Genomic DNA, 25051 nt, shown 5'->3' with positions numbered 1-25051 from the left:
TATGTCAAGCTTAGAAATACACGAAACCTTCAGTGTCAAGCAGTGCTCTTTCCAGTATCTCAGTACATTTGTGTCCTGTCATCTGGAGCTTCTTGCTTCACTACTGAACCTCAAAGATAGTGCTTAATGATGCAGATATCTACTTATCTTTATAGTACATGAACAGGCTAAAAGTGGACATATGCCCATCCAGAGCATTAATAACATCCATCACTGAAAGCTTATTTCTAGATCTCAAAAATGTCATCAGGAACTGTCATTAATATGCCAAAAATGACAAAAACAAAAATCTTTGTGGTGCATGTGATTTAAATTGTACATTAGGAGGTTCAGAAACTCCTGGGTTGAGACCACCACTGATCATTGCATTTGCATTTTCATTTCATTTTAGTCAATGATAAGTTCACCAGCATTTCATGCACTGGGTCATATGAAACACTCTTAAAATCTCAAACTGCTCAGTCCCACAAATTAGTTCAGAACTTTAATCCAGTTTATGCTGAACTTGCTACAAGAAGATCTCTTGATCTTTGCTAAGAGATCTGACATAACAGTTAATTCCTATGTGCTGTAAAAGAGAGGATATGTAAAATTAATATATTTTAAATAATAATGAATGGTAGTACTATGTATTTTGTTCAAAGTAGTAAATATTTTATTATGTACATTCTACAACTATACTTTATAGGCTGTTATTAGTCCTTTTCACATGTGATGGGGTTTTAACCAAAGTGTTAGGTGCATATGAATCACATCCATGGACACTGCTCAGCTGTCAGACCATGGGCGATTTCATATTTCCCCGAGCTGGCGCTTGTCCTAATCCATAGTTTCCGTAATTACATAGAATAGTTACAGTTAATTTTATGGAAGTGTCATATTGCATCACATTTGACTTGTGAAGTCTAGACTCACCTAGCTACATTGTATTTCATTGTGACACTCACAAAACTGTATAAAATATAATCTTGAAAGACATTTATCCAAACAAACAAACAAACAAACAACTAAGACTGAATGTATTTAAGGATAATTTTAATAAATATTAAACACTGATGCATACACACCAAGGAGTCAGATTGCTATCATCTTTGAGGTGCAGAGGGGGCAATGACTGTTCATCTGTAACAACAGTGAATTAAATAGTATTCTTATGACAGCCTGTGAACCAAGATGAGTCTGGCCTCATGCTTTAACAGTTAATCCAAGAACTAACGTTACCCTGAAGTTTATCTTATTTTAGCTGGGTAGACTCCTTTGCAGCCCATAAGAAAAAGATTAGTAATTAGTAAATGCCATTATCGCCGCCCCCGCCCCCCCCCCCAAAAAAAATCATCAGCCACTCTGCATGCTAAACAAATGTTGTAAATTCTATTTACAACAAGATTTTTTTTTTATATAAAACTCTAGTATCTGCTTTGTTGACGCTTGCGCAGATACAAATTTTACGTGTCAAGGAATTCAGACTAAACCTTCAGCACCTAGTGGCGAACGTGCAAGACGCTTTGTGTTGTGCGTTAATGTTAACTTGTTGTCATTCGACGTTTATCACGTATTATTGTTTAATTATGAGTTATGGGGCATGTGATGTGTTGCGTATTTTAATGGTTCGTTTTCTGGTAATGTTTCATTCGCTTTATGCACCAATTTCTGTTGTCACGTTTTGCTGTTGTATGTGGGCCACAAAGATGGAACGGTTGTTAATTTGCGTATTCCCTATTCTTAAAAAGTAAAAGCTTCGTCCACTTCATTATTTAAATAATTGGTAGGCAGTCAGTGCATTTCCTTTGAAAGATGGAGGGCTCGGTAGGACTACCTTTTGAAATTAGTTCCATTAAAAGCAGTATTAGTATAATATACCTTAATCCATAGCTTCATTACCTGATGTCCCATTATATAAAGCGTATGAAGCCATTTCAGGTTGACCATAGCACAGATTAATCGGGCCATTTTGTCCCAACAGTCTAGTAGAACGCAATAAATATATTCAAATGAGGTGTCACGTACGAAGCGCTTGCTGAGTGACAGCTGGTTAGACGAATAGTGTGAGTCCGTTGTCAAAGGCAGCCAATTATATCAATGACTATATTAAAGGCGTGGAATTCTGGGTGCTACCGCTAACCAATAGAGAAATGGTACGCAGACGGGTGGATTACTAATTCAAGAAAAGTATCGTAGTTAGTTATGTGGGGCTACGCGCAATGAAAACCAGAATCAATTAATTTAGGGTTGATGCCATCATTTTGATACCATTTAAAAAAAAATCCTTACCTTGACTGTTTATTTGCCCTGGATGCACATCGTCACTAAATATAAGGGCATCCTCGGAGGGTTTGGTTCTGTCAGTTGCGTGCACGCCTAATCGTGAAAAATTCTAGAATTCAGAGTAATTTAAAAAACCGAGCGCGGGATTTGGTGAATATATCGTGGTACTTCAGACCTTTTTGGAGTAAAGTTGCTATTCTGAAAACGTTACGTATTGGGTCGGGTCTGGGCTTCGCAGGTCTGACGTTTCTTGAAACTCGGGATAGAAGCCGAGGCACGTAATTTTCACGAGACGAGGTAAGACTCCCCCCTTCGGACTATATCAGTCACACGACTGAAGTTAGTGTCCACATGTTAAAATGGAAGCAGTCCATCGTTTCCTTTGTACGTATTGTACTTGTAATCTTTGTAATAAAAAAAAGAGGTAGCAAGCTAGTTCCTGTAGCCATTTCAGTTGACCTAAAAGCGTTACTTTCATAGAACGTCTAAAGCTGATGTGTTGGCCTACCTACGTACTGTAAAGACCGTCCCAACGTGAAATATGTTAATGCTAGTATTTTCTGTGGCTGTGACTCACTGCATAAATGTTAACAAACGGTTTATTGACGATTTCTGTCATTTATTAACCGTATAACAAATGAAAACGGGGTATTACATTTTCCAGAATTGTGAAGAACATGACGCTACCTCCAGAGTTGGTGCACTCTCCTGCCTAACTTATTTGCTGCAAGTTTGTTTTTGCTTGTTAGCCTCTCTCTCTCCTTTAGTTTTCTTTTTTTTTTTTAAATACATGTGTTGCTAGAACTTCAGCGAAACTTATTCCAATGATAACAGGGTAGACCAAATTGCTACTGTCACTCCAAGGCATAATTGTATAGTTTGCCGAAACTGCATTCATATAGTGTTTAATACAGACCATAGACTGACTAAGCATGGTAAAGGCCTGAAAGCTGTCCGTTCGCACATTGAACAGAATTAAAGTTGCAGCCAGTCCTCTTGACTTTGCAGTTGTTTTACGTTTTTATGCTGATTTAGCCAATAACTCTGCTTTAGATGGTTCTCTTTTGGACTTCCAGTAAGGAAGATGAATTTTTCTAGTGGGGTCTGAATTTGTTTTACACTTTATTGAAAAGGCAAACAAACAAATAACACACAAACAAATCCTTTTCCTTCCTGAAAACGATATGCATACGTTTTGGCATGTTAATATCAACATATAATGTTGCTGTTTTTTGATATGTTTTCATAATTTTATCATGCAGCACAGTACATAATATAAACAAACTTTCAGCTTGATATGTTCCTGTTTAAATATCTTGTTGCATTGTTTGATGTTTATCTTTAAGCCAAAAATGCTACCTTCATGGCATGTTTGCCTTTTTTTGGTTATAGGCCATGTACATTTTTCTTATGGTGATCTTTTGTTGGGAACCTTTGGAATATTTGTGGGTTCTTTTTCCTTTTTTTTAATATGGGAAAATGGGGATGGCTCCTTTACTTCTGAAATAAGGTCAGTGTTTTTAAGAGAAAAGAAAAATTCCTTAAACTTATGTTTGCCACTGACTGCAAAAAGGTTTGTGAAAATGAAAACACTGTTCTTTAGCAGTATCATCAGTACTGCTGTGAAATCTGAAATATTGCTGGTGTTTTGATTTGAACATGAAAAGGCAACAGCTCAGTAAATGCTTCTCCTTTGACTCATGGCATATGTAGACAAGCAGGTGCCAGATGATCTGATCTTATGCAGATGTCTTGGGGGAAACCTGACTCTACTGACTCAGGTTGTTAGCGTGGCCATAACAGCCCACTAGAATTTAAAAGGCTGAGCATCATATTGGTGCTCTGTCTCCACTCATCAAGGAGAATCTTTTTAAAAAATGCAGCTGATCAAAGAGGAAAAGGTTTCAATTGTAGGGTATTGGTGCAATTTCCAATCTATCATATTCCCTAGGAATATCTTCAGTTTGCTTTTAAAGATAATTAATGTCTTGTATTTTACACATTTGCTCTTCACAAAGAAAAATAATGTCAACTGAAGGGGTTTACCAAAACTGGATAGATTATGGGTGGCTGGGCAGGGCTGTTCAAGTCACTGGAGGTGCCTCTCAGCTCACGGATTCTCTCGTTTTCACCACCAAATAAGTCCACACAACAAGCCCCCATTATTTGTCAAACCTGATTACCCAGAGAGAATGCCGTCAAATATGATGTTTTAGCAGTCTGAGAGGTTGTATAACACTCTATTTTGGTAATGACTATCCAATTTTCAAATGCTTACTTTCCTTTTGCACATTTTATTCATTCTGAACTGTCTTCTTTTTGAGGGGGGGGGGGTCAGCACAATTGGTGTACTGTTGATCTGCAGGGGAATGTGATCCTTAGTCAGGGAGAGAACAGCCAGAGAACTTGGCCAGTTTGGCAGAATGAAATTGTACAAGTTTTTAAATGTACTCCTGTGATTAAACTGGGTACACTTACAAAAAGAGTCAGCTGAGTTGTAATGAAATGCCAACTTGTAGCCATATTGCCCTTTGTTGGCTTTTCTCCTTCAAGGCCTGTATTGTGAATATTGTGCTTTCTCTGCTGTCAAAAAAGTTGGATTTTTGAAAAATGTCAGGTCCTTTTGGATATGACCCTGAATTTAGGTGATTGGGTAAGGACTGAAATATGATGCTGGTTCTTAAAATCTAACTTTTGTTTTCATTTTCACCAAAAAAAAAAAAAAAGTTCTTTAGCAGTATCAAGATTGCTGTGAAATCTGAAATATTGATGCTGTTTTGATTTGGACATGGGAAGGCAACAGCTCAGTAAATGCTTCTCCTTTTGACTCATGGCATATGTAGACAAGCAGGTGCCAGATGATCTGATCTTATGCAGATGTCTGGGGGGGAGAAACCTGACTCTCTGTCGACTCAGGTTGTTAGCGTGGCCATAACAGCCCACTAGAATGTAAATAGTTGAGCATCAACCTCCGTCTCCACTCACCAAAAGAATACATTTAAATAAATGCCGCTGATCATAGAGGAAAAGGTTTCAGTCGTATCGGTATTGGTGCAACTACCAATCTATCGTATTGCCTAGGAATATCTCTTCAGTTTACTATTAAAGATAATGAATGTCTTGTATTTCACATATTTGCTCTCCACAAAGAAAAAGAATGCCAACTGAAGGGATTTACCAAAACCGGTTAGCTTATGGGTGGCTGGGCAACTCTTGTTTTCACCACCAAATAGGTCCACACAACAAGCTCCCATTATTTGTCAAGCCTGATTACCCAGAGAGAATGCCGTCAGAATTATACAACTTCTCAGACTGCTAGAACATCATAACTCTCTATTTTGGTGATGACCATCCAATTTTCTGCTTCTTACTTTCTCTTTGCACATTCTATTCATTCTGAACTCTCCTTTCTTCTTCTTCTTCTTCTTCTTCTTCTTCTTCTTCTTCTTCTTTTTTGGGGGGGGGGGGGGGCGGTCAGCACAATTGGTATACTGTTGATCTGCAGGGGAATGTGATCCTTAGTCAGGGAGAGAACAGCCAGAGAACTTGGCCGGCCAGCCAGTCTGGCCAGTTTGGAATGAAATTGTACAAGCTTTTAAATGTACTCCTGTGATTAAACTGGGTACACTTACAAAAAGAGTCAGCTGAGTTGTGATGAAATGCCAACTTGTAGCCATATTGCCCTTTGTTGGCTTTTCTCCTTCAAGGCCTGTATTGTGAATATTGTGCTTTCTCTGCTGTCAGTCGGACTTTTGTGGGGGTGGGGTTATTGCCATGTTTTCTCTATTCGTTGTTTAGTTTTGGTCGTGTGTGTTCAGTGCTTGGCCAACATGAATCAAGTATGTTGCCTCATGCCTTAACACACGCGTCCGCTCTGCCACATGTTAAAACATTCCCACTTCGTAAGCGAAATGCATTGATTTATGCCTTTGTAGAAGAGCGACCTCGTCTCTCCTCGTCACTCGGCCCTCTACATGGGTCACATTCCTCTAATTATTATTATTATTATTATTATTTTTAGATGTGCTGTTGATTCAGGTGTGCTATTTTTTTTTTCCCCCCTGGCTGCACTCTTCTCCTTCAGCGTGATCAAGTAACAGTGGAACAGTGTTGTCTTGTAATCTGGGCTCCGTGTGACCGTGTGGTGTCCCAGCAGGGGGAGGGCCAGAGGAGCTGGCACTGCTGTAGGTTTCCCCCTGTGTGGCAACACGGGGCAAAGGCCTATGGCTGTACAGAATAACCGTGTTGGATTGGTGGAAGGCCCTCAGTAAAGGAAGCTTGCTTGAATCAGAGTTTGGTGTTTGAGTTTGCCAACTTTTTGTTGAACACTCTTGTTTGTGCACCAGTAATTTTCCGTCCACTGTGTTACTGTTCAGCCCCTGGGTTTTCATGGGCTGTTCTTCTGGCGACTGCACTTGCGCGAGCATGCGTTGTCTTTCTTCTTTCTCTCTCTCGCTCAAGCCCAGTGCCGCTTTCTTATCAGAATGGCTAATTGGTAAACACTCAGAGCAGCTATCCAAAACTCTTGTCACTTAATGCCTTTATAACAATCACACCATATCTTAAAAGCTCTTTCATTAAGGTGCTGTGTGTGTGTGTGTGTGTGTGTGTGTGTGTGTGTGTGTGTGTGTGTTTCTCTCTCTCTCTCTCTCTCTCTAGATGCTGCTGAACATGCGGGGGAGGCATGTGGCTCTGAGCGTGTTGGCCGTTCGCAGGGCCTGCCATCTCTCACGCTCTGCTCACACCTCGCCACAGACACTGGAGTACAAGCCCATTAAAAAGGTCATGGTGGCAAACCGAGGTCAGCTTTCACTTCTCTCTGTCTCCTTGTTTAGCTTTCAAGCTTTACAGATCTCAAATAAATAAACAAACACTTCAACCAGAGACTCTAGCTTATTTCAAAAGTTTTTACCCAAGGGGTTGATTTTTATAAAACAGGAGAGATTGCCATCCGGGTGTTCCGGGCGTGCACGGAGCTTGGGATCCGGACAGTGGCCGTGTACTCGGAGCAGGACACGGGGCAGATGCACAGGCAGAAGGCGGACGAGGCCTACCTCATCGGCAAGGGCCTGCCCCCTGTTGCTGCCTACCTTCACATACCCGACATCATCAAAGTGGCCAAGGTCAGGACTGGTGCCTTATAACACAGGAGTTCCAGTCTTTCTGCAGCAACCTCAGTATCTAATTATTGTAAATGTGTCCATTTATTGCAAATGGCAAAATCCATCTGTGTAAGACACATGCTAGAATGGTCAGAATTGTTAATTGTAATTTTCAAAATAAGATAAAAAATGCCCAAGTTACACTTACCATGTTGCATTACACGTAAGGTTTGGTACAATAAGGTTGCTGTAAAAAGTTAAAACTTCTGGTGTCAAACACAAAATGATGCAAGATTCATGCACATCATGTGCTATGCCATAAAGGACTCCCTGGCGTGAGCGTGTAAAATAACATGCCGTTTAACACCAGATTAAGTTCTCATGACCTTTATGCCATTCACATGAGAAGTGATTAAGGGGTGTAAATACCCTAAAACCCACTGAGGGTGGGCAGGAATCCTCAGATGCCACTCTAGGTTGATTTTGGATCTAAAACCTAGTCTGAAAAGGGTGTCTGAAGGTGGCGTTATAGTTTCGCTTCTTGCTTCGGGTGCTCGGCTTCGACAGCCACTTCCATCAGTCTGAGATTGATCTGAAGTGGTAGATTGAATTCCGCCCCCCTAAGGTTCATCCAAGCATTCTGCTTCTTGTGCTTGTGATGGCCATGCAGCTACTTTTTTTTTTTTTTTTTTTTTTTTAAGTTATTGGTGCCTTGTTGATTTGCAGTACTAGGCGACCTGAGCGAGGGAGCTGCTTTTTGTTTGTGCCCACTTCTCTCAGGAGAACGACGTGGACGCCATCCACCCTGGATATGGCTTTCTGTCTGAGAGGGCAGATTTCGCCCAGGCCTGCACTGACGCCGGCGTGCGCTTCATTGGCCCAGCTCCTGAAGTGGTCCAAAAGATGGGGGACAAGGTGGAGGCCCGTGCCATTGCGATCCGTGCTGGTAAGGCTCACCGCCTTTACTCACTGGGTACGATATGGGAGCTGTCCACTCCGATGATCTTGCTTGCCTTGAGGTTCTGGTACTTAGTCTGGTTATGATGGCACTAAATGTTTAGGCAGAATTTCCAATGAAGTGTCGCTGCTAACATTTTTAAATGACTGCTACACACGTGTATGGCCATTCCCATCATCGATCAACCGGTCGGCCTTAATTAACATATTTAACTGTTTTGTCCGTGGGAGCTTAGTGACAATCGGGAGAAACTTGAACCCATGAGTGTGTGCGTATGGGATTGGGAAATACTGTGCATGTTCCTCTTCTGTCCTCTCCCTTCAGGTGTCCCAGTGGTCCCTGGATCAGACGCTCCCATTTCCTCCCTGCAGGAGGTGCAGGAGTTCTGTAACACCTACGGCTTCCCCATCATCTTCAAGGCAGCGTATGGAGGTGGGGGCCGCGGCATGCGGGTGGTTCGTGAGTACGAGGTGAGCCGCTCTGTGCCAGATGACTCTCGCGTCTCAGTTCCTGCTCTCTCTGGGGGTTTAGCATACACCCCAGCCCTCCAGATAACCAGGAGCTTTCTATCCTATGGGAAAGAGAAAGACGTTGTGCTTTTTTAAAAAAAAAAAAAAAAAAAAAATCTGTTGCGGGTATAGTGACAATAGATTGCATGCATGTCTGCGCGCATGTGTGTAGGAGCTTGAAGAGAACTACCAGCGGGCGTACTCAGAAGCCCTGGCTGCCTTTGGCAACGGAGCCCTGTTTGTGGAGAAATTCATTGAGAAGCCAAGACACATAGAGGTGCAAATCCTGGGTGAGTTAGGTGGTTGTTAAAAGATTATCCTTGCTCAGTCTGTTACAAGGATGTTGAAAAGTACCTCTGTTTCAGCCCACTGTTTGTGGCAACTTTTATGAGTGACGTTATCTTTTAATTACATCTCTGTCAGTAAATGGGGTGATTGTTGTTCCACCCCCCTTAGTCTCTCTCTAAAGTCCTGATTGCCTTCTGACTGAAAATGAAAATTATACTTACAGTGAATAATTTAACAAGGAGCATGCTTTCAGGCTCAGTGTGATTTGTTGTAACCATTAATTAAAATACAGCTACTTGGATCTTTGCATGTGCCCTGGCAGACAGATGAACTCTTGTTAATTAGTATGCGACAGTTGTTCCCCCAGTCGTGCTTTGATGAGATCAACAGAATAGTTTTTTAAATTAATTTTTTGCTACAGTAGCAGGTGATCTCTCTGTGAAATGAGATCAGCCACATCATTGTTTTTGTGACATGCTGTTCTACAGGCGATAAATATGGGAATGTGATTCACCTGTATGAAAGGGACTGCTCTATCCAGAGGAGGCACCAGAAGGTGGTGGAGATTGCTCCAGCAACGCAACTCGACCCCCACCTCAGAGACCGACTCACCGCAGACTCCGTGAACCTGGCCAAACAGGTATGCATAAGCGTATTGGCACATAGGGTTTTGACCATGACCTCTTGATGAAGGCTTTTTAACACCACAGCATTTCCTCAGATAGAGGTCTGAGGAACATACTTCAGTCCTTGGCTGTGTGCCTGGTTTCAAGTGTTTGCTATGAGATGTAGTGCACTCACCTGCTTGTCCTTGTGCTGTATTGTGTTCAGTCCTTGAATGTTCCTTGTAGCGAAATAAAATTTTTTGCTGGGATAAAGGAACCACGGCTTATTTTTCACTGAAAGATCAGGGAAATTGCTTTCTAATTAGCTCCTATTGAAAACAGTTTTAGCAGATCTTGTTCAAGTTTTTTTTTCTTTTTCTGTGTTTACTGACATTTTTCTTAAAAGAATAGTCGAATGTATAGGCTCAGGTGGGTGACGGGACCCAAAGCCTCTGTAAGGTACAGAATACGCTTTCCAACACCAGATGGCACTGCTGTGACTCTTTGAACGAAATTGTCATCAAAGTGTCCCATTCACACAGGCTGCTGGATGGAAGCAGCATCCAGCCGCATGGCCGAGCTTTTTCTCAGGCTATGCCAGCGGTGAAAACTGCCGTTGCTCATGGAGATAAGATTATAGCGCGACTCAAGAAGACTCCAGCTGTTCGGGGGCATGTGAGAATGTGGCTCGCAGCTGGTCAAAGCAGTCTTCAGCGGCCTGCGTGCGGCCCACTCTTCGCCCGCTCGTTAGATGCCGCGCGGCGGGGCAGAATGCCCGGCTAATTGCTCTTCGGCTCCGTAGGCGCCTCTAGCTGGGGCGAGCGATGCCAAGCTTAGCAACAATGCCTGGGGAGAGAGTAGCGAGAGACGTGCTGGTGCTACATGTGCATATGCACATCCATCCTTGAACCCAGTATTCACTTCGGCTCCCTTTCATTTGGATAGTACTTTTTTTAACAAAAGATGCTGTCACCAAGCAGCTTCTTGGAAACCTCTGGTGTAAAATTTGCCCATTACCTTCCACCCCCCTCCCCACTATCTTTCATTTTTATTTGTATATGTATCCCAAAGTTAACACTGGGGCACTCTTGGTAATCATAAAATATGGCTTTTTATGGCTGCTTCACAGAGGCTGGCCAGTGGTGATGTCACACATGAGCAATCATGCATGCAACACTGCACCACTGGCGCTTTCTGAGGTTTAGTATTTTTGAGCTGCTGCAATATGTTTGTAAACATTTCTGTGTACTGATCAAAGACATGAATAGGAAAGGCAATGCTGAACAACCCACTTGAAATGGAAAATGTTCTCCATAATTTCAGGGCAATTTTAACCTTTGTGTTTTTGAGTTGTTTGTGTATAACTTGCTTTCTTTATTAAACCACTGAATTTTACCCATGGTAGTACTGGCTGCCTTTAAGTAACTGGTATATAGACAGCAGTATGCTGTACATTTGGAATGACTGACTAAGTCAGTAGCTGTCCAAAAAGAGCAACAGTCTATCGGTCTGTTACTGATGGGCAAGCCTGTCGGGTTTTATAGCTCATATTCATCAGGTGTGTGTGTAGGGGGCTGAAATGGTGGAGGGTAAAAGAGACTTCAAGGGATGTCCATGCAGACAATGGAGCCTGTATCTTACTCAGTGGTTTGGATTTATGTGGTTGGAACCGAGATTCTTGTGAATGTTTAAACCCTTGCTTGCTTATTTGATGTACTTACAGGCCTGCAGTGTTCTGGCTAGGATATTTTAAAAGTTATAAATGTGCTTAATAATTTCATAATGTCCACTTAATGTGTGCATCAAAAAAAGTGTGTGTGTGTGTGTGTGTGTGTGTGTGTGTGTGTGTGTGTGTGTGTGTGGAGATGTGGATAGATAGATCGATAGATGGATAGAGATATCTATCGATCGATCGATCGATCGATCGATCGATATATCTCGGCAGCTTGAAAGTCCCGTGTATTATCTTGACTGATCCCAGGACTACACCGTTCTGTACGGCGATCTTGGTTGTTCGTGGGATCTGTTGGAGTCATTCTCCCAATTTGTGGGTCACAGCCCCTAGTGCTCCGATTACCATGGGAACCACAGTGGCCCTCACCCACCCCACCCCCCATCTTCTTTAGCTCTTCTTTCAGCCCTTTAGTATTTCTCAAGCTTTTTGAGTTCTCTATTTCTGATTTTTATATATATATATATATATATATATATATATATATATATATATATATATAAAAAAATTTAATATACATGATTCATTTCGCTTCTTTGAAAGAAGTTTTTTGGTGAAGAATGCTGAGCTCCAGACTGAAGATATCAGTATGCACCTGAGAGTGAATCTTAAAGGATGGCTTTTTTTTCCCCCTTGGCAAAAACCTTTTTTCTGAAAAGAATTTTTGTTCACAGTGCAGTGAATAATAGTCAGCCGTAATGTCCTGTTTTAAATTTTTATTTTTTTTTAAATTGGAAGTTTTGCAGTTCATCATAACCACTTTTAAACTTGCATTCATAGGCAGCACAAATTAAACCTAATGTGAAGCATGCTTTGTGAAGGATTGTTTTTTCCAACAATTTTTTTCCCCCAACAAGATCTCTAGACAGTATAACACTGTAAGCGTTACCTTTTTCTTTTTGGAGGGGGGGGGGGGGGGGGTTCTAAAATTACAGTTTTTAATCCCTAGTGAAAAGCCATAATACTAAGTCTATCAGTGAGGCTGTGCTATTATAAGGGTTGTTTGCTTTTATTAAGGATGAGGGAACAACATTTTAATAATACATGGATTAAAAAAAAATACTGAACCATTTCTTTAATGTGTCGCCACTAGTTTTAATGGTCTCCTCATTCCTCATTTAGTATGCTCGTTTAGATTTCCTGTTTTTCAGTATGACCGCAATTTGCAAATGTCATGGTCTGTAGCAATTACTGAACATTCCACTCACTGCATTAAGAGGGGGAAAGGGCTGTGTGAGTGCACCTGAGCAAGAGGGAGAGCATAAGCGCTTTCTGGTTTTTCAGTGACATCACGCACTTGTTGAAAGTTTCTATTAGTCTGTTAAATCAGAATTCTCATCACTAACCCCTGTTTAGAGGTTCTCATTCAGACTCCTACCCACTAAAACGCAAGTGCATTTTGGGAGTTTGGCATATGAACAGGAATCATTTCATGCATCTGGTAGATCCAGATACAGAAGTAGAAGATAAACGTGCATAATTCCACTCTGCTAAAGACTCCACGCAGTAAATACAGAAAAATGCAAACACACCCGTTTATTTAATTGAAAACATCTGTTCTTATTTACGTCTTTCAACACAGTACATGTCGTTATGTGTGCGCACGCGCTACCTGTATCGGTGCGCACACATAACGACACATGTACTGTACGTACCAGTCGTGACCACAGACCACTGCGTTCCACTGTCTCTCTTTACTGATCGCTTACACGGGGAAGTATAACTACACTGACATTTGTGTAGGTAGTGTCTGGATGAGGTAATGAGTGCTCGTGCATGCACGTGCCTCTCTCAAGTGAGAACCGAAGGGTCTCTGCAAAGATGAGATTTGGGCAGAAAGGGAGAAATTCTTGCCCCATCTGTTCAGTCGTATGGCGGAGGGAGGACAAGACGGAAGCCAGGATGGAGAGAATGTTTGGCGCGGCATGTGGACTTGTCAGTCCCGTCACTGGACGTGTCTGCGCTGATTTGGACAGTCGGAAGCCTTTCAGAGCCTCTGCAGAGTTTGAAGAAAACGCCTCATCGGGGCACTCTCGCTACTTACAGGCTGGAATTGCGTGTTCTTATGAAGCCAGCGAGTTATCGCTGAGCTGCTGTTTGTCTCTCAGGCTCAGTGACCGAGTCTTTCAGTGACTGACTCTATGAAGAGTAGTTTAGGTCATCATGGCCTCCAGCTCACAGCCAATCTATAGCGACATCATTTATATCATACGCTAGTCACCATGTTAAGTGACCACTAATTTGCTGCAGTTTGCTTTTGTTTAGTGTGATGTTAGAATAGCCATTCTCTCCTTTTGTTAAAATAAAGATAGAAATAAAAAAAATTCCAAGTCTAAGATACAAGGTTTGCTTTAGCTGTGTCGAAGGAAGGCCATCTCTCTTTCACCTCCTCGGCACACAATGCTCTAAATTTAGCTCTCGGTAGATCGGTTAGAAGGTGTAGAGGTTAATATTACATGATGTTCGGTGCTGTCGACTTGTGGGGAAACGCTGAAGGAGCTTATTCAGTAGTGCTCCATCCTTACATTGTGTTGTGTCATGAAACACATTTGCTAGCCAGGCTTGACTGGATGTTTTTTCTAAAACCGAAATATTGTACATCGCTTTGTTGGTGCGTATATATGCCTCATTTAACATGTGGTTGTGCCATAGAGGCTACAGTCTAAAAGGGTCTGTGGTTAGGTTTCGTTAACCTATGACTTGGTTCTTATGCTTTGACCTTCATCTGATTCATGCAGAAGTGTTGGTGTCTCTACTGAATGTTTTTTTTTTTTGGGGGGGGGGGTGTTGAGCGTACATGTGCATGTGTGTGTCTGCAGCTTAAGGTGCACAAATCTGAGGGAAAGTGCTTTCATCATGTTTCATCATCTGCTTGTATCAGAGAAACGCAAATGCCATGTTTGATCATTTAGCCCTTTACTCAAGTAGAAGACCAACACAATTTAATTCTGTTTGAATTGACCTTTATCAGGCATTAGAACGTCAGTCTGCTGCGCTTTTGAAAGACAAATGATATGCCATTGAATTAAGTGATTTGCCCAATTACTGCCAGGGCTAAACACCAGCCGTGGCAGCTCTCTCCTGTTTTGGGGTGTTCCATGGCCCTCTGACCTTCGGAGGCATCCTGTCTGGTCTTGCGTTCTCTCAGTTTCTGCATTCTTACCCTCTCTGAGCTCCATGAACCTTGCTGCTTAATTGGTTGTAGCTCGGAGTGGCAATGATTTGTTGTGAAATTTGAATAGGTGCAGACTGATCTTAATGTCTTACACTGCCCGTCCTGGGGGTGTTTGTTTGTTCATTTTTTTACCCCCACCCCCCTCCCCTTTCTGCCGTTTCAGTGGGGCGTAGGAAAACGTGGAGTAAAAGGCAAGCAGGTCATTAGTCAGGGAAGGCGCAAGCCCCACCCTCTGTTTTTTGGGGCTGAAACACTTTTTGCTTTGGTCTCTTATCTTCCTTTAGTGGGTAACTGCGTTAAGAAACAGCTAAAAGCTAGTGCGATAAATGTTTGCCAAAGTTATAACTAAGCATGCAGAGCAGGGGAAAAGTCTCGTAAATACTCTTTTATTTGTCATAATTTGCAGTTTGCCCATTTTCTTCTTCCCAGGCGGTCAGAAATTAAATAAGGTGTTCGTGTTAAACACTCTTAATGGGAGAATTTATTTATTTATTTATTTTTTAATCGAGGAAGACTGCTCTGGAAGTCGGTTGTATTTTGCTTTGTGACGTTAGTTGCCATGGTGACAGCTGCAGCTCTAAAAGTCTTGGGCACAGGTTGGGGATCGCAGCCTTGACATGCTCCTTCGCTACACTTTGTTCCAGGCCCACGTACATTCCCCTTTAGACTTTTTTCTTCTCTCCCTTTTACGCTCTCTTATTTCCATCATCTGTCCTCATCTCGCTTCTCTTTGGCAAGCCTGTGTCTGTGTGAGTGAGTGTGTGTGTGTGTGTGTCTGTGTGTGTGCCAGCCAGACCAAGGGCTACGAGTATGCGGAAATTAACAGTGGAGAAGCTGGCGAGCGCCACGGCATCTTTCTCATTCTGTCGCTTATTTTCTTCGTACCTTGCCAAACACCCATGCTTCTGACCTCCCATGACTGCCGAGTGTTCCACGTCAGTCGAGAATGTCTGTGCTGGGGATGCAGGGAAGTGATTATGAATTGTGTGAAACTTGTAATTACTTGTTTTGCTCGCCCGCATTCCCCACTTTATTCTCCTCGGTGGAATGCCATCTGCCCTCTCACGCCCCGCCCCTCCGCCCCTCGTCGTCAAACCTCTCATTTACATATCTATGGAATCAGCCTGCTGGATTACTATAGCAACACTATATGCTCAGACTTTTGTTCTCTTTGTGTGTGTTTGTTTTGCCTCAGGGTTGTAAAATCTATACAGCAAGAATTTGAGAATCTCCCAAATCACACAAAATACCCAGATTTTTTTCATGTGTAATGATTTTAATGAATTTCAAATGTGGTGATTTACATTAAAAATAAAAAATAAGCTAAACTAGTTTTAGGTTTTTGCATATTTTTGATTGATTCTCAGGCCAACCATTTCCCTTGCGCAAGTTGCATATTTTATATATTACAATCTAATACCTTGATGCTGCTAAGGTTCTGTGTGTTAGAATCTATATACTGGAATAATGTACACACAGTGTATTGCCATGCCCTTTAGACACACAATATTTTAATAGGTTTTCCTCAGTCACTAAAATGTTTTATGCATGGCAGTAGGAGAGGGGCTAGAGAAAGCTTAGATGATCTCAGCACCACCCTGTATGCCTAAGTACACGCGGCAGATTTGAAGAATGCATGGTAAAAAATGTAGACTGCTGTGATTCTCATTTATTTAGGGGGTTGTGCATGTGTGACCATGAATTCCTTCATTGTTGATTTTCCTTTCCTGAGCCCTGTTGGAGCCGGGTGCGTTTGACCCGAGAGCCGAGTTTGGGGCTGAGGTGAGGCATGTGATCGGAACAGGTCTGAGAGTGGCACTCTGACAACAGCTGGCCAGACAGAGAATCAGAGTGCCACACATTAATCTGAGCTGGGTGTGGGATTATGGGAGCTCCTGCAGCAGCAGTGTGCATGTACGTGTAATGTTTTATTTTTATTTAATTTGTTTATTTTAGGATCTTTAAAAAAATGACCTAGTAACAGATCACCTGCTGTCCTGGATCCTGGTCCAGCTTTTCTCTTTAAAAAAAAAATTAAAAAATTAAATTTCCCTCATAATCATACCCGTAGCCGGTGGGCCATTTTAAAGGTCAGCTCTAAATGTTTAATCATCTCATCGCCTTGAAGGACCAATAAAGTTTTTTCTGCTAATAAAATCTAGGACCTCCTGATATTTACCTTTTGAAAACATGAAGCTGCATTAAGTCTGTTTTGTTGAAGTAAACTCCACTCTTCCCATACCACAGCCTAGAGCATCACAAAAGTCTGCAACTTTAGTTGTTTAGTAAATGGTCTCTTGAAGACGTGTGTGTGTGTGTGTGTGTGTGTGTGTGTGTGTGTGTGTGTGTGTGTGTGTGTGTGTGTGTGTGTGTGTGTGTGTGATGAGACTCCTAGTGTGTGTGTGTGTGGTGGTGCATAGGTCCCTGACTGCATGTCTCCTCTCTTAGGTGGGCTATGAGAACGCAGGCACAGTCGAGTTCCTGGTGGACAAGCACGGGAAACACTACTTCATTGAGGTCAACTCCCGTCTCCAGGTGGAGCACACGGTTACGGAGGAGATCACGGAGTGAGTGAAGGCTGGAATACTCGCGCACGCATGCATGCACACACATGTGGCCTTCCAAGTGTGGCTGAAGAAAAGTTGGGTTGGCCCATGATCATGCCATAATCATTTCTGGCCAGGAGACCAAGGCAGAAAAACTTAGCAATGCTCTCTGGGTGGGAAGAAGGGCGTTACTCTGTCCCTTGTCAATCACTGCAACACTATCCAATTACTGATATCTTTGTGTTTGCACAATGCTAGCGAGGGCAGTTGGTTCTTTGCTCCAAGTGTGTTCAGCTGTGATGTCCGTCTTGGCTTCCTGTGTCTTGCCTGCTCCCTCCACGGTTGGTAGTTGTATGACAGGGGAGAGGTAGCTAGCTAGACAGTGGGCAAGAGCTGGCTTAACTACAAAGGCTGGGAGAAAAATGGGCTTGAACCCCCCCCACCCACCCACGCCAAGCACACATACACCCCTGATTCACATTCACATGTAAAGCACTCGAGCCTCACTGGTGAAAAGCGAAGCGGATTCACACCACTGAACTGTGCATGTGACCCTTATGTATCACTGACCTCTTTATCGAGCAAAAATCTGTCTGAATGGCTGACATTTGGGTTCCAAAAGCATTTTTTTTCAATAAATATATTCCCTGACATTTTTGAAGCCACATATCAGGCACTATGAAATGACCTGTTAATCCTGTAGTAATATTGTTCACCTTATCAGGCAGTTACAATCTTTTTGCCTGATCTGATGTATATGAATTAAATGCAGTATATAATTCTGTTAAGTGAAAAGGTACTGTGATGTACATTTTAACTGTTTGTATTCTGGATTCCAAGCATAAGGAGGAGCAGGCAGAGAAACTGGTCTGAACCCCACTGCAGATGAAGGTGGTGTCGACAAGAACAATAAGAGTTCAGTAATATAAATATTTCCCTCTCTTATCCTGTGAAAAAAGGTCCCTGTCCTCGTTTGCCAGTGAAACCTGCAGGAAAAAGGAGCCCAGTTGTGACGCATGCTTTTAAAGTCACCCTCGCAGCTGTTTAAGTACAGCGGTGTTCAGGTCTGTGTCCACCTCTCTGTGCAGACGTAGGCAGTGGCTGCCTGATCGATTCGTGCACATTTATGGTTGTGATGTGAGGTTGCTGCACCTTCCCACCCTCAGTGACCGGCTGAGTTTTATTTAAGCTCAGAGATGAGCTAACCTGTCCTTTATCTTTTCACGGTAATGTTCACAGATGTTGCTAGTCTTTACTTTTCAGCCAGATTTCTCTTTCTTTTCTACATGGAGAGCCTGTTTATAGTAATCGCCATCCCTGGCTCCCTGACAACGGGGAAAAGTATTCAAATTTTGGGCATCATTGCAGCAGCTCTGGCTCTCTGGCTTCCGCAAAAGTGGAGAAAAGTCATTTTACCCTAATGGCCGAGTTAACAGCTGCACACCGGTTGGAACTCATGCTCTACTGGAATATGTGCATGTGAGCGTGTTCACAAATGTCTGTGAGCTCCCATCTGCATCTGTGCAGCCCTGACCTTTCTGAATTATATTTTTTTCCCCTCCCATTTTGCTAGTGTTTCTTGTTCCAGTCCAGGGAGTTCCCTGGTGACTGGTGCTTTATTCATTATAGATCTCTGTCTTGTCACCTGAAATTGAAGCTGTCGGGCAGCAATCGCTATTCCATGGCAACCAAGTCAGAGAGCCAGGGGATACATGCAACTCTTATGCACTTAATTTCCAGTGCTGTTGTAATGCCCCACCCTTTAACTGCTAGTGAGGGTGAAGATGTCTGTGTAAGGGTGGGGGTCAGAGTGAGGGTCACAGTATGGGTGAGTGTAACATACGACAATGCTAATTGGCTTGCTATAGCATTCCTTATTGTTCAGATCTGCGTTACGGCAGCATCTCTGGCTGAAGTCATTTTAATGCTGATCTTTTGCACCCAGATTGCAGTGCTGCTCAGTTCTCCTTTTTCGGTCCAGAACCACTCCAGATAAGCGCTTGGCTGCATTTGTATGCCACAGGCCTCTGCCTCCTTCCCTCCAACTCTGTCTCTGTGTCTGTAGTATGACCTTCAGCTGGTCACAATAATTAAGATCAATTACCCTCCGTCAGTCTGTCTTTTACTTGACACAGGAGTGGTAACGAGAGATGCCAGCTGTCCAGAAAAATGTATCATGTGTTCACACTACCTGACCTGATAGTCTCCACCTGTTAAAGAGTAGGGTGACTCCAACATCTCTCTCTGATTGCATCACTTCTGCCACTCTCTGGCTCTCCATCATTCTGGTCATTTACATGTTTGCCTGTCGTACCCCTGTAGCTGGCGGTGATGGGAGGTGGCTTGAATGCATTGGGTCTAATTTTGAATCCTCTATTAGTCACAAATCATGTCTGGCGTTTTATCCCACACCCCGAAAAGCAAGGAAAAAGAAATGAATAGGTGTATTAAAAGCTTCGTGAATCTGAGTGACAGCCCTCATGAGTGCATCCAGGTGTGTTGCTGGAAGCTCTGAGGTATTGTGGGCATGTTTTTATGACCACTTTGATGGGCAGTCCTTAGGGAGTCCTAAGCCTACATGACAAGCAGTAAAATAAAGCGCTTTTTTTCCCTGCCAAACCAAATCCTCTCTCTTAAACTCCTCTGGCACTTGTTTGACTTTTAATCAAAGTAGGAGGACCAAGGCATGAAGCTAAAGCGTTTTGGCTGGACCCAAAAGCCTACAGGGAGAATACTGAGCTTTGCAGTAGGTGGATCTGTTAACGGCAAAATGTGTATATATTATAAATTAGCAAAGAATGCGTGGTTTAGGAGTTATTGGCTCCAGCCGATTTTTACCAGTGTGCCATGAAAGCAAACTGCCTTTTTTTGGTGTGTGTGTGTGTGTGTGTGTGTGTGTGTGTGTGTGTGTGTGTGTGTGTGTGTGTGTGTGTGTGTGTGTGTGTGTGTGTGTGTGTGTGTGTGTGTGTGTGTGTGTGTGTGTGTGTTGTTCAGTTACATAATGAATGTTTAGTTTCAGCAGTTTTGGGTATGTGGATGAAAAACTAAACCCTAACGTGAGGCGATGTAACTTGAAAAGGCGCTTTCACCCCAGCAGTCCTCCCGTGTCCTGGTGCCGGTCCGGGTACCCTTGGCGATGACCACGTCTCTTTTTGCCTTTGCTCATCCAGCTGTTGGTGAAGTAAAAGCATGCAAAATTCTAAAGTCTTGTCTGTCTTTATATCCTACAACCTGATAGTTTTCAGTTTTAGTGATTAAAATAGTGGCCTGCTGCTGCTTTTTGTTTTTGTTCTTTTCATGTACTTGCAATACGTTTGTGTTGATGCGCTACTGGCAACAGCTGGGTGCACGGCATTCTGTATTCTGTTGGTTGCTGGTTAGTTATTGACTGCATACTTTGCAACAAGGCAAGCAAGCCGACACTTGGCAGCTGGCAAGATGTCTTTTCCTTGGAGCTGGCTGGTGAACTGATGCACAGAAAACATGATCTGGGTGTCACAGTTTAGCAGCACCAACTACAGTAAATAAACGAGCCCAGACAGCTGAAACATAGGGCTGTCAGACACGCAGCCAATAGCTTGGAGCTGGCTATATCTTGCAAATCCCGTATTTTATACAGCTGCTTTTTGCGCCTGCTGGGGAGGTGCTAACTCTCTGTGCAGAGTCACTCAGGCCTGGCCTTCTCCGCTTTTCGGGCATTTTTACGGCCTTCAGGCTGTGGGAACTACCAAAATGTAAAGAGCTTTTTCTTATAAGGGGTTTGGCTACAAGGTGATCTTATGTTTTGTTTTTACGTGTATGGTTTGAGGTGTGTGTGTGTGGTGTGTTGTTTTTTGGTTTTTTTTTGTACATGGACACGGGTGCCCGTCAGCTGCAAATATGACACCGTTCTGTTTCTCTGATAACGTTTTGACATGCCTTTCCTGGGTGTACTCCAATTTCAGCTTTTAATAGTGCTCATTTAAACCAGCATATCTCCGAAATTTGGTATTGGACAGCCGTGGCTGGATGCACTCTGCCACTTTTCAGCAGTTCCCCGATTTATACGCACAGTTCGACAGTCAAATGAATAATGAATGTTGCTGTTTGTTTGTTTATGCGTAAATGTGCACCTGATCACAAATGATGTAGCTTTGCTTTGTAGTGCTTGCAAGAACTGGTATCCAAGCAGGGTTCGAGATCCCTGTTTTGAAAGCGTGTACTTCATACATTGCGTGTCAGGTGGCAGGGAGTTATTTAACCGAGGTGGCAAGGTAAGCTCTTCGAATCCTTGGCGTTCTGCACCACTTCAGCCATCGGTCACAGAGATTCCTATAACGTGTAATCACAGCTGCGGAGAAGCCCTTGTGACCCGGGGGGGTGCGGCTGCCATCTTTCCTGTTCTAACAGTGAGCTGTGTTGTCCTGATGTATGTGAAGCCTTGATAACCAAGAGCAATGGAAGCAATTCTGTTGTAACCTTTACTCATCATTTTTAATCATGTTTTTATTTCTATACAATATAAGGTTTCAGTAAGTGAAGCATTACCACAGAAATGGCACTCTATATTTAGAATTTTAAATTAAGGCAACATGACCTGATTTCTTGTGTTCATGGCAGTATAAAATTTCATGGCTGTTGAATTGGCTTGACTGGAAAGAGCCTTAAGCTTCTTTAATACACACATTAAGATTATGATATGGTGATGACCATTTGTATGTAGCTTGGTAATTAAAAATGGAATCATTTTATTTGAAAATTGATACAAATGTCATGGGTACCTACAGAAGCAGTACTGTTCATTAAGTTAATGGTTTCTGGGGTGGAGAAGCGTTTTAATGACCAGAGATCTGTGCAATCCGTGCTCCTTCGCTTCTGTAGCCACACAGACGTTTCGGTGCAGGGAGAGCGAGATTACATTTTGAGTCGCATGGTGCATTACAAGCTTTTCAATATAGAACACCAAACGATTTTAGCTTAGTGTGGTGTGTGGAGCACAAATGTGTCTACAGAGTGCGCTCTGGAAGGTGATGAATTTTGACCTGTTTTACTCTGCTGGCAGCAGCACAGTACCTCCTGAAACTACAGTTCATTCACTGAGTGAAATAATGGGTAAAGAGTCTCTAGGGTGTGGGTGGGTGGGTGGGTGTGAGCGTGCATGATCCTTTGTCTCCAGCCCAGTCTTGGTGTCTGTTTCTCTACTGCATCTTTGTATGCAGTATCTGGGTTTAAACAGACAGCAAAGAGGTGGATTAATTGGTTGAATCAAATGCAGATTAAAAATTGCCTTTCTGCCTTTTCTTAATGACCATTGTGCTTTAACCCCCCCCCCCCCCCCCCCCCAGCTGATCTGCATTTCATTTGTTGCTGTGTGTGCCTGCTGGCTTTTTGGTGGGCTGTCTCCCTGGGTGACCTTGGTAATGGGGTTCTAATTACCCAGATTTGTTGCTAAATTGCAGCCACTCATTTGTTTCAGACCATTTTTGTCAGGGAGCGATTAGACAAGGACATTAGCTTGAGAGATGGATATGAAGGGGTGTGTGTGTGTGTGTGTGTGTGAGAGGGAGAGAGAGAGCGCGAGCACAACAGTAAGAAAGATGAATGAGCCAGATGGCAGGGGGCTGCTATAGTCTAACAGTAGACTGAGGCATTAGCGTGTCCGACCCATTTCCGCTAGAATATCGATTCATCTGTGAACATGAGGCCAAAAAAGGTAGGAATGGGTGGCGATACTTCAGAAGACACGTGGTTGCTAGGCTAATTTTAAGAGAAAATTGGGGTTGGGCTACATCAGGTTGGTGTGTCATGAATAAATCTGAACTGAAGGTGAGCTGGTGGACTGGGCTCTGTCAGTCAGGTCTGGGGGATTTCTGCTCGTGTTGCAGTGCGGCGCAATTATTTGCTGTGAATCACTTCCCTGATCTTGTCCTTTCCCGTCAGGGGGTTCCAACCCCTCATAGTTGAGCTGCAGGCCTTCCCCAGTTAGTGCATGCTCGTTATCTGGCGTTAGAAAATGTCGCTCTGCACACCGCCAGCTGCCTTTACCAGGTCACATGGCCCCCTTGTGTACTGGGAAGAAAGAGGCCAGGGCCATAATGTGCAACCTGAAAAGGTTAGGCTAGGAAATTCCACACACAGCCAGATTACCTCTCCCCTTGGCTTGGGCCAATTGATTATTTGCCTCTCTCTCTCTCTAAGTGGAGGGGTGGGGGGTGTCTTGTTAAAACAGCAGGCAGCTGTTGGTAGATCAGATCTAGTGATTGGTAAATAGCAGAGGAGGATGCAAGTGTTTTAAACAAATGGTTCAGAGAGAACACCTGCATGCGCTCATGGCCAGAGATAAGACCCGGGTGTTGTGGTGTTTGTGCCCAGAGCCTCTATAGCAACTCAAGTGTGATGGATTTTGTAAGACTCAGTGTTGCCATGCCTGACATCTTTAAAGTCCAGACAGAGGTGGCCAGTGGGGATGTGATGGTGGGGTTTTGATCAGATTGCGGTCGGTGTTCGCGTGTGTGAATGCGTGTATGTATGCGTGTATTCACGCATGTATGTACGCATGCACATAGGGATGGTCTGAAACCTGAATTGACACCGTGTGCATGCATGTGGAGCATCTGTTGCTTGTCATTCACTCTGCGACTGCATATGCTACTGTCCGGCAATTGGAATGGAGTAGAAAATCCGAATGAATATATAGTCTCCCTTTCACAGTCAAAACCCCACGCCACTGCTCCTGTTGGCACCTCTCAGCTTTGCAGTCTTGTCTGTTTTGCTTCTTCTCTCTCACACACACTGCTCACCAAGTGAATGCTATGATCAGCTATGCTCTCTCTTACATTTTTTGGTTTTCCATATTGGGCGCTCTTGCTCGCTCTCATATGCATGTCCTCTGTCTTGCCTTGTCTTTAATGTTTTCACATCTATTTCTGACAATAGAAACCAAAGAATAAGGACACTTCTGCTGCCTGAAAGTGGGAAAAAATGCTATGGAATAGAAGGTGTTTGTCACTGTTTCTGTCTGTGTTGTTGGCATGAATTCAGCAGTGGGGGGATGCATTCTCTCAGCATGCTCTGTTTGTTTTTGTTTGTTTTTTAGAAAGCAGTGGTTATTGATGTTGGTTTTAGTTTTAGCAGGACCATTTATGTGAATATTGTACCAAATCCTGTCGTTTTGGTAATCATTCTTGGATTAACAAGGGAATACATGGAAAAACCCATTCTGAGACAGACTGTCAGAAATATTCTGAACATTACAAAATGTTCTCCAGGAAGCCGTTTCAACTGAGACTGAGGCTAACACAAGTTCGGTGTGATCTGACATGAGTCCGCTAGCCTCGTTACGTTCGCAGGAACGCTGCTTGGGAAGGAAAACTCCAGCAGGGTGAAACTACTTGATGAGTGTACTTTTCATCTGGGACACTTTCGTTAGTGTAGCGTTTTGTTGCACCGTTGCGTTGTCATATGTAGCTGCATCAATAAAATAAAAGAAACTATTCTGGTAAATGAAACATGCTCTTTGAAGAGATGCTGTTTATATTTAACTGAGATGAAATAAAAAATGCCAAAAATCCTTCATCTTTCTTTAAAAACTATAATAAAACCATGTCGGTCACTAAGGAAGAAAGATCGGCTCCCGGTAATGATGTCCCTATTGTCATAATAAATGGCACACAGCACATTTAAAAGTGTAGTGTTGACCAAAGTGCTACATCTGAGCTGTAATAAATATGCATTTCTCCCACCCATCTACCTTTTTAAGTGAGGCATATACAGGCATGCATATTGCATGAAATATTGATAAAACTAATGTATTTAGCTGTTCTCAAAAGCCAGAGAATAAAAGTATGTGTTAAGCTAGGCTTTTAGAACGGTTACAGGTGAAACTGTAAGAT

At 42.9% G+C, this 25051-nt stretch overlaps 1 protein-coding gene across 3 annotated transcripts in view; it reads left to right on the top strand.

Moving 5' to 3' along the window:
- Nucleotides 1-2137: 2137 nt before the first annotated feature.
- pcxa (pyruvate carboxylase a) overlaps nt 2138-25051 on the top strand; it is a 72466-nt gene continuing 49552 nt past the window's right edge. Inside the window, exons 1-8 of one of the 3 annotated variants that reach the window (XM_035527368.2) lie at nt 2138-2562; nt 6925-7066; nt 7204-7388; nt 8148-8313; nt 8650-8795; nt 9007-9124; nt 9611-9762; nt 17083-17201. In XM_035527368.2, the coding sequence (XP_035383261.1) occupies nt 6925-7066; nt 7204-7388; nt 8148-8313; nt 8650-8795; nt 9007-9124; nt 9611-9762; nt 17083-17201 (1028 nt within the window). In that variant the 5' untranslated portion in view covers nt 2138-2562. The other 2 variants (XM_081720078.1, XM_081720077.1) reach the window with 2 other exon arrangements.

This window comes from Electrophorus electricus, chromosome 8, assembly GCF_041902795.1.
Source record: "Electrophorus electricus isolate QZ-2024a chromosome 8, ASM4190279v1, whole genome shotgun sequence".
Lineage (NCBI taxonomy): Eukaryota > Metazoa > Chordata > Actinopteri > Gymnotiformes > Gymnotidae > Electrophorus > Electrophorus electricus.
This window is presented reverse-complemented; position numbering and strand designations above follow the sequence as displayed.